Raw genomic sequence first — 9,711 nt, 5'->3', positions numbered from 1 at the left:
CTGACCCAAGCCATGGTGTTTTCAATCACCTCATATGCATGTGAAAGCTGGACAATGAATAAGGAAGACTGAAGAAGAATTGATGCCTTTGAATTGTGGTGTTACCAAAGAATATTAAAGATACCATGAACTGCCAAAAGAACGATCACATCTGTCTTGGAAGAAGTACAAACCAAATGCTCCTTGGAAGCAACGATGGCGAGACTACGTCTCACGTACTTTGGACGTGTTGTAAGGAGGGATCAGTCCCTGGAGAAGCACATCATCTTGGTAAAGCAGAAGGTCAGTTGAAAAGAGGAAGACCCTCAATAAGATGGATTGACACAGTGGGTGCAACAATGGGCTCAAGTATAACAAGGATTATGAGGATGGTGCAAGACCAGGCAGTGTTTTGTTCCGTTGTACATAGGGTTACTATGAGTTGGAACTGACTGGATAGCACCTAACAACAACAACATACATACATAGACAGAGAGAGTGAAAGACAGAAAAAAAAATAGAACTAAGTTTATTTTTTCTTGAAAGCATCATCCTAACACATATGTTTTCCTTGAAAAGAGTCATCCTTGCACCTATCAACTATGTGAGTAGAAACAGCCCTTAAATTCTGTTTATTTCTACTCTTTGTTCTTTATCCACCAAACAACAGAAGATATTTAAGAACAAACATTTAATGAGCCATTACTTTTGAAAATCCCTGCTCTAAAGACTGTGAGAATTTCGAGAGAAACAAATATGAACAGAAAAAATAAATGACTCAAGACAGAGTACATTATGAGTAATGAATGTTATAAAATCATAAAATCACTGGTTTGGGAGTGGTTGACATGTGGTTGGGGGAAGGGAATCACACAGTGATTAATGAAAATAAGGGATAACCATTATAGGATTGTCACATATCTAAATGGGGAAGTGAAGAAGTTTGTTTCAGAAATGGAAAGAAAAACAGCATGTACAATGATAAGGATATGAAAATCATTTAGTAGAGAGTATCTGAGCTTCATTAGATGTGTGATTTGACTGGAGAAGGGTATAGATTCAAGGTAGCCATAAAGCACAGCATTAAGCTCAATTGTTACTGGACATTGCTCACATTGTATGAAAATTTCAGCCTTTGCTAAAGTTGTTACAGCATTCACAGGGGAAAAATACAGAGCAAGAAATCTAATCACATGTTTGCAAAACACAGAAAAATGAGGGCAGAGACTTGAGAGATTTAAGTCCCAAATGTCACTAAGTAAAAATAAAATGTGACCTGCCTAGTGTTCACCTACCCAAAATCAGAAGAGAAAGACATGCTCATCTCAGGTAGGATTTGATTTAGAACTGACATAAGTCCATAGAAAAAAATTTTTTTGGAAAATAGAGGAATCAAATAATGAGGAGTTTGTAAATGAGTCAGTTTATACCTACTTATTCACTTAAATAAACTCTGCAATATAACAGCCAAGCCAAAACAATTTATGATTGAAGCTGTGTGAATATGACTGACCTCATTTGTATGAGTAAAGGAGATACGTTATTAATTTATATTTTAACTAAAATTCATAAGTAAATCATTTTTATCACTGTTCAAGTGATATCACTATATATGTGAATTTAAGATTTGTTCTAATGTTATTCCAACCATAATTGAGGTATCACATTAAAAATACCAATATGAAAAGTTGACACACAAAAAGTAACAATCTTTGTTGGTTATGAGGGATGGGAGGGATGGGGGGAAATACTAAATAGGGAATAGATAAGTGGTGTCTTGGGTGAAGGGTGAGACAGTACACAATACTGGGGAAAACAGCACAACTTGTACAAGGAAAGGTCATGGATGCTCCATAGAAACATCCAAACTCCCTGAGAGGTTGAACTGCTGGGTGGAGGGCTGTGGCGACCATGATCTCGGGGAACATCTAGCTCAATTGGCATAACACAGTTTATAAAGACAATGTTCTACATTCTACATTGGTGAGTAGCGTCTGGGGTCTTAAAAGCCAGTGAGCAGCCATTTAAGATATTCCACTGGTCTCACCCCTTTGGGAGCAAGGTAGGATGAAGAGAACAGGATACAAGGAAAAGACTAGTCCAAAGGACTAATGGACCACAGCTACCAAGCCCTCCACCAGACTGAGTCTAGTACAGCTAGATGGTGCCTGGCTCACAACTGACTGCTCTGACTGGGATCACATAGAGGGTTCTGGACAGAGCTGGAGAAGAATGTAGAACAAAATTCTAACACACAAAAAAAAGACCAGATTTACTGGCCTGACAGAGACTGGAGAAACCCCGAGAGTATGGCCCCCAGACACCCTTTTCTCAGTGGTGAAGTCACTCCCAAGGTTCACCGTTCAGCCAGGGATTGGAGAGCCCTATAAAACAAAATGAGACTAATGAGGCACAGTAGTCCAGGGACAAGGACTAGAAGGCAGAAGGGGACAAGAAAGCTGGTGATAGGGAACCCAAGTTTGAGTAAGGACAGTGTTGACATGTAGTGGGGTTGTTAACCATTGTCATAAGGCAACAGGTGTGCTAACTGTTTAATGAGAAACTATTTTGTTCTGTACACCTTTATCTAAAGTAAGAATAGCAGCACAACTGGAAGAATGCAATCAATGTCACTGAACTGTGCACGTAGAAATTTTTGAAATGGTGTATCTTTGGCTATGTATATTCTCACCAAAAAAAAAGAGGTCGAGAAGGGAGAGGGTTGACATTTCGTGGGGTTGTTAACCAATGTCATAAAACAATATGTGGTACTGACTGTTTAATGAGAAACTATTTGTTCTGTAAACCGTCACCTAAAGTACAATAAAAAAGAAAGAAAAAAAATGTAATCCATGTCACTGAATGTAAAAATTGCTGAATTGGTGTATGTTTTGCTGTATATACTTTCAGCAACAATAAAAAAAATTCTTTGTCTATTAAAAAAATGGATAAATTCAAGTTCATATGGACCACATACTATGATTCCTAAGTATAGAAAGAAATCAAAATCAGATCACCACTCATATTGAGATTTTTATATACCAACAGAGAGATTCACACCCCCTCACAGACACATGCACACACTCACTCAAGGAAAAGAACCATTAATATTTCTGAAACATTTATTGTTCTTCTATTTATATTTTTTATGGAAAATTCAATTTTAAAATTCAAAGACATGCAAATGTGTGTGTTAAATTCTGTATTTCCTAATTTTTTTAATTTCTCTTTAGTTTGTTGGTGGACATATCCTTTGGGATCCGGTCAGTCATATAACTGGACTACAAATGGTTGGCAAAGAGAAGGTAAAGTGTGAAAGAAAAGTTGAATAAAACATGTTTTATTCATGCTTAGTTATTCAGATAAAACTAAAGACATCATACACCAAAACAGTAACATAATAACTTTCATTCATTAACTTATATGCATTATGATTCATTGTTGCTGAATCTTTAAAATCAATTATATTTCTGGATGAATACAAAAAAATGTGATGACTTCTTCCGTCCAATGAGGTATTTATTTTTACTCATCAAATGTTTAGGCCTGTATCTTCTGGCTTTGTCTCTCTGACTACTGTGTGTTTTTAGGTCATTTTGAATCTGGAATGACCTTTAGGTTTATTCAAATCTACGGTCTCAGATAAAATATAAATATACTAAAAATGACAAATGGATTTGGAATCAAAGTTTGTGAACTTTCTCTTAAAGACATTTTAAGTTTTTTCAATAACATAACAATGCTTCTTTTTTCAGTGACATTTATCTGGGCTACTTTCTGAGAGTAAAAAAGAAAATTTACAGAAAGAAAATGTTCTGCTTTACAGATAATATTTTGTGGACGTCCACCAGAGATAAACCCTGATCTACCATCTTTTTGATCTTTTTTTGTAGCCGTTTAGAAAAAGAACAAAAAGAATGGATGGAGAAAATTGCTCCTCCTTGACTGAATTCCACGTCTTAGGAATTACTAATAACGCTGAGATCAAAGTGACCATATTCACCTTGTTTCTGATTGTTTATCTCATTATTCTTACGGCAAATCTTGGAATGACCATTTTAATTAGAATGGACTCCCAACTTCAAACACCAATGTACTTTTTCCTCAGCCACCTCTCCTTCTCTGACCTCTGCTATGCCACAGCAACTGGGCCCAAGTTGCTGGTGGACCTCTTAGCCAAAGACAAATCCATTTCCTTCTATGGCTGTGCTCTGCAGTTCTTCATCTTCTGTATCTTTACAGATTCTAAGTGTCTCCTGCTGGCAGTGATGGCCTTTGACAGGTACAAGGCCATTAGCAACCCTTTGCTCTATACTGTCAGCATGTCCAGCAGGGTGTGCTTCGTGCTAATGACTGGGGTTTACCTGGTGAGCATGATGGATGCTTTGATACATATGTTAACTTTCCACTTATGTTTCTGTGGGTCAAGTGAAATCAATCATTTCTTCTGTGATGTCCCTCCTCTTCTGTTGCTATCTTGTTCAGATACGCAGGTCAATGAGTTAGTGATGTTCACCATTTTTGGCTTAATTGAACTGAGTACCATTTCAGGAGTTCTTGTCTCTTACTGTTACATCATCCTCTCAGTCTTAAAGATCCACTCTGCTGAGGGAAGGTTCAAAGCTTTCTCCACCTGCGCCTCTCACTTAACTGTTGTTTCAATTTTCCAGGGAACTATGCTTTCTATGTATTTCCGACCAAGTTCTTCCTACTCTCTAGATCAAGACAAAATGACCTCATTGTTTTATACACTTGTTATTCCCATGTTAAACCCACTGGTATACAGCCTAAGAAATAAGGATGTGAAAGAGGCTCTGGAAAAGCTGAAAAATAAAACACTGTTTTAAATAGTTATACACACACGTAAGCAGTTGTTGTTTTCTTTAAATCATATAGTACAGTATAATGTGGTTTCATATACTTTAATAAAATGAGTATTTATACAAATTCTCTGCTACACCAATTGTTAGGTACTTTCCTAAATATGCTATACTTTCTTATGTGTTTTCGATTTAAATACACTACTCTTTAATTTTAGAAAATTTTCTGATTTCTTTATTAATGTATTAAAATTTTATATTTTCGATGTTTCTTTCATGCATTAACTGAATTATTCTAGGAGTTATTGATTTAATGTCTATTATACTTCTTGGAGTTTTGTATTTGATGGTCTATCCAGTAGTTTCTATACTAATGAATTCTATAATCTAGTGTAAATGGCAAACTTTAATTAGGTAATAATTCAAATAATTCATAACAAACTATAAAACATCTCGAAATGAAAAGTCAAGGTATTCTTAATCCAAAGTAAAATGTCTCGATCTACTGTGGAAAAAGAAAAATTTCTTTGAAATGGGGACTTGTAGTTTCTGATCTAAATGATGAATGGAGATGTAAAGTGGGGGACAAGAAAGTACTCTAGGCAGAAGGATTGGCAATTAGTGACCATGAGGTCGATAAGACTATGCCTTTCTAGAGAAATGAAGCTCCAAATGATTAGATCAAAAAGAGCAGAGAAGGACCTTGGTAAAGTCCATCTTTCTGCTGTAATTCGTAACTCTTTCCTCCCTTCCTCTAGGAAGATTTCCTTTCATTCCCCCTCCCTACTCCATCTCCGGCCTGGACAGATTCCTGTAGTCTTGGTTCATAAGCCATCCTCTCCTCAAGGCATCATTTTATCTGTCACTTAGTTTGTTAAATCATTGTGTATAAGCTGAAATTATTAGCATTCTCTTATGATGAGTGTTTCATCCTTCTTAGAACAATCACCTGCATTGTGTCCATGACATAGAGTGAGAAAACAGATGTATAATAAAATCAACATACACAATAACATTTTTGAGTGATGTTTAGATGGCAGTCAGAGTAAAATCTACTGAGATAATAGTTATGTGCTTTGAATATATGTTTTACACCTTGAAAGAAAGTTCATTATGTGGTTGTGGTTATTAGAGGTAATGGATCTATAAAGACATGCATATTGAGAAGTAAAGAGCATTCATTGGTACTTTCTTGATGTGCACCTACTTCATCAGGCTCAGTTCTAGTTTTTTGATAGCCAAAATAAAAGAAGCAGCTTACTCAGGAAACAAAGCTATAACCTTATATTTAAAGGACTTCACAAGAGGTTAAGTGCTGTGGTTGCTAACCAAAAGGTTGGCAATTCTAATTCACCAGCCAGTCCTTGGAAACCCTATGGGGCAGTTCTACTCTGTCCTATAGGGTCTCTATGAGTCAGAATCAACTTGATGGTGATGAGTTTGTTTGTTTGTTTTTTGATACAAGACTCAAGGGCACTCTTAATTATTCATTACAAATGTAGACGCTAAAAGCTGCTGAATGTCATAGGCAATATAGCTGCCATTGCAAAATGTCATTTTATAAAAACATTTCAGAATTCCAGTAAATCTACTTGTACAAGTGGCATTTCTTTGTGGGACACTGTAACATGTTTGGGAAATGTAAGATGGTGGAAAAAGTATATGGGGAAGGATTGCTTTGAATCCTTCTTCTACAATATTTTCTCAATTAATCCACACTGTTTTGGAATTGGTGCTTATGAACAACAGGATGGCATAAAGTGTGCTTTACATTTATTAATGTCCAAACAAAGTTTTGGGGAGTACCAGGTTCAACAGATTTTCTCTAATTCAGGAGATATATTCATGGCATCTAATTAACTCATCTTCCTTCCATATCACAGTTGTATATTACACCATCAAAGACTGATTTGGTTTGCATATTGGCCCCTTTAATCACATCTAGTGGGTTGGAAGTAAAGAAAAGGAAATTTTAAGCCAGGTGAATGATTCATTTTAAGCTCAATAATTGGATATCTAAATAAAGTGATGTAATATGTTCTTCTATATCTTGAATATGTCCAAAAGAAGCATGTGTTGGCCTTCAAAGTGGTAGATCATTAAATAGAAAATTAGATTATAATACTTATTACTTAATTTTATTTTACCAGTTCAAAGCAATGTATCAAACAAGTATCAGAATATTTTATGTAAAGGGATGGTTCAATGACCAGGGAGGAAGCAAACATATATTTAGCTATCCACTGAGAGAGAGAAAGATCCTGAAATTCAACTCTTGAGAGGAGAACCAACTGTGAATGAAGTTAATATCTGAATTATGCTATTATTTATTTTTATCTTTGTTCAAATTGAACATTGGCCATCCAAGACCAGAACAGATCAGAAAGTCTTCATTCAAACAATACATTTATGCTGTGTATATTTGTGCTAACTACTATTTTAGGCACAAAACAGAGAAGAGGAGAATAACTTGAACTGGGCATTAAGGATTTGGAATAGTGAATGACAGAAAGTAGAGAAATTACATAAACAATGCCATGGTGGTAAGAATGTCCATGGCAAGCTTGGAAACGTTAAAATGAGGTCTAGAGAGAATGTGTTCTCTAATGAAGAGAGGTATGGCGGAAATATATATTTGATTTAGATAAAATGGCTTTGAATTCCACTTCAAACTTTGTAAACACGGGGATGTTCAGTGTTGAAGGTTCCTTTGAGACAATTAGAGCTGTAGTGTATTGATCCACTAGTTCAGTGCTTCCCAGCATGGGTGGTTTTACTCCTCATGGAACATTTGACAATGACTAGAGACAGCGTTGCTTGTCAGAACTCTCAGCGGTGAGTCAGGGAGGAGAGGAAGGGCACTACTTGCATCTAATGAGTAGAGGCCAGGGATGCTGTGCCACATCCTACAATGCCCATGACAGAACCTCATAGCAAAGAATCATCTGGCCTAAAATGTCAATAGTACCAAGGTTGATAAACTGCTCTAGTTGAAGGTTCAAAGGTGAACAACTTCTCTTGCCTTTATCTTAAAATGCGAAATCACTCAGGTAGTATGAGAAATCTTATGTCTTTTAAAACATCTGAACTTCAATGCAGTACCATACTTTATCTTGAATACATAACTCTGTTTTTACAGCTAGGTTTATTCATTTTTTTAAATTGAAACAATGTATTACTGTTTGTGTCAGGGATACCGGAATATTTCTAAATAGTTGCCACATGATCCTTGCTCCAAAGATAGCTTTCTAGGAAATGCTACTAAGAGTGCTTTCTATGAGCCATGTCCTTGCAGTTTTTGATTTAACACATATATATATGCACACAGAGGAAAGTGTTGTAAAGACAGGACAGAGGGAGGTTTGAAGATGCTGGCTCTGAAGACTGGAGTGATAGGGCCACATGCCAAGCAAAACTGGAAGTCACTTGAAGGTATAAGATGCAAGGAGCAAATTCTTCCCACGATCCCGTAGAAAGAGTTTGGCTCTGCCAAAACTTTGATTTCAGCCCAATAATATTGATTTCAGGTTTCTGACCTCCAGAACTGCAAGAGAATAAATCTCTGTTCTTTGAAGTCATCAACATTGTGATAATCTGTTAGGAAATTAATACTGTAGGTAAGATTTACAAATGTAAAAATGGTGAAAATAATTTCAAAAGGGAAAACAACAACAAAATCACAGAAACTTGAAAAAGAAAAGACATCATACACATGATCTACTTGTTCAATCAAGAATTAAAATGAAATACAAAGCAAAAAGTATGGTGAAGGGACTCGGGCAGACATGGCTGTGGCAGCATGCTTGTCTGTTTTCCCATTCTTACCTATTCTGTAATATTCTTTGGACTCGGGCAGACACGGCTGTGGCAGCATGCTTGTCTACTTCCCACTTTTGTCCATTTGAATATATACCAAATAAAACTTTTCTTTTTGCTTTACTAAACTTTGTGATGTTTTTCCCCTACAAAAATTAATGGCGTAGTCAGCAGGATCTGAAGCTACAAATCGAGTCAACTTTGAAGAGACCTGGACTGTGGAGCAGAAGCCAGCAAAGAAAGGTCCTATCTTCTGGACCCATGTGTTCCCACTCCATGTCCCTTCGACACTGACGGGTGAGTGCTCTCAGAAAATGAACCTTTGCTTATTCTTTGTTGTTCTCTTTCTCATGTTTTCTTAAGTTTTGTTTGGCATATTTGTTTGAAAAACCGGTTTGATTAAGGAGGATCTTTCTTAGATTTTCGCTTGATCTTTTGGTTAAGAGAGACATTTAGTAACTCTTTAAGTGAACTGCAGTTTAGGCCTGGATTCGGGCGTTGAAGAGGTAATTCTATTTTCAAAGAGCTGTGAGTCACTATAAGCTGCAAAATTTGGACCTTTTTGCGGCTCAGAGAAAACGTGGAAAATAGTGCTCTGCTTTGCCAAATTCACAGGGAGAGGTGGCAGCTCTTGCCTATTTTGGCAGATTCTCAGGGGGAGGTGGCAGCTCCTGACCTGTGTTATGATATTTAAGGGAGAAGTGGCAGTTCTGTACCTGTTTTTTCCATTGAATTGAGTCGATCATACCAAAAATTGTTATATACACTTTAAGAAACTAGGATCCCCATATCCTTGTTTTGTGTGGTATTGTCTGGTGAGTTTATGTGGTCTTTCTGTCTCCTTTTGTTCTAAGAGCTTGCTTCTGGTCTAGAGCATTGTGTCTAAGTTTGTTTTGTATTAGATTGGTGGCTATGGCAACGAATTGCTGTTTTTTGTAAGGCTAGTCATAGAACCTCAGTTTCTTCTTCATCCAGAAAAACAGCATCTTGTGTCTGTCTTATGATTTAGATTTTTAATAGCTACTTGGAGAAACTTTGATATAAATTGGTCTATTTGAAAAGTACACTAAGATCTTTATGTTTTATACTATGTCAA

At 36.5% G+C, this 9,711-nt stretch overlaps 1 protein-coding gene across 1 annotated transcript; it reads left to right on the top strand.

Annotated features, from left to right (window-relative positions):
* The first annotated feature begins 3,861 nt into the window (after positions 1–3,861).
* Positions 3,862–4,826, top strand: LOC101349756 (olfactory receptor 5W2-like). The gene has a single exon (XM_004389161.2). The coding sequence runs from the start codon at positions 3,897–3,899 to the stop codon at positions 4,824–4,826; it is 930 nt and encodes a 309-aa protein (XP_004389218.1). The 5' UTR covers positions 3,862–3,896.
* The last annotated feature ends 4,885 nt before the right edge of the window (positions 4,827–9,711 follow it).

This window comes from Trichechus manatus, unplaced genomic scaffold (genome assembly GCF_000243295.1).
Source record: "Trichechus manatus latirostris isolate Lorelei unplaced genomic scaffold, TriManLat1.0 scaffold00236, whole genome shotgun sequence".
Classification (NCBI taxonomy): Eukaryota; Metazoa; Chordata; class Mammalia; order Sirenia; family Trichechidae; genus Trichechus; species Trichechus manatus.
This window is presented reverse-complemented; position numbering and strand designations above follow the sequence as displayed.

What these genes read in the sequence shown, in the direction of transcription:
- LOC101349756 (XM_004389161.2), top strand. Translation starts at nt 3,897, where the DNA reads ATGGATGGAGAAAATTGCTCCTCCTTGACTGAATTCCACGTCTTAGGA.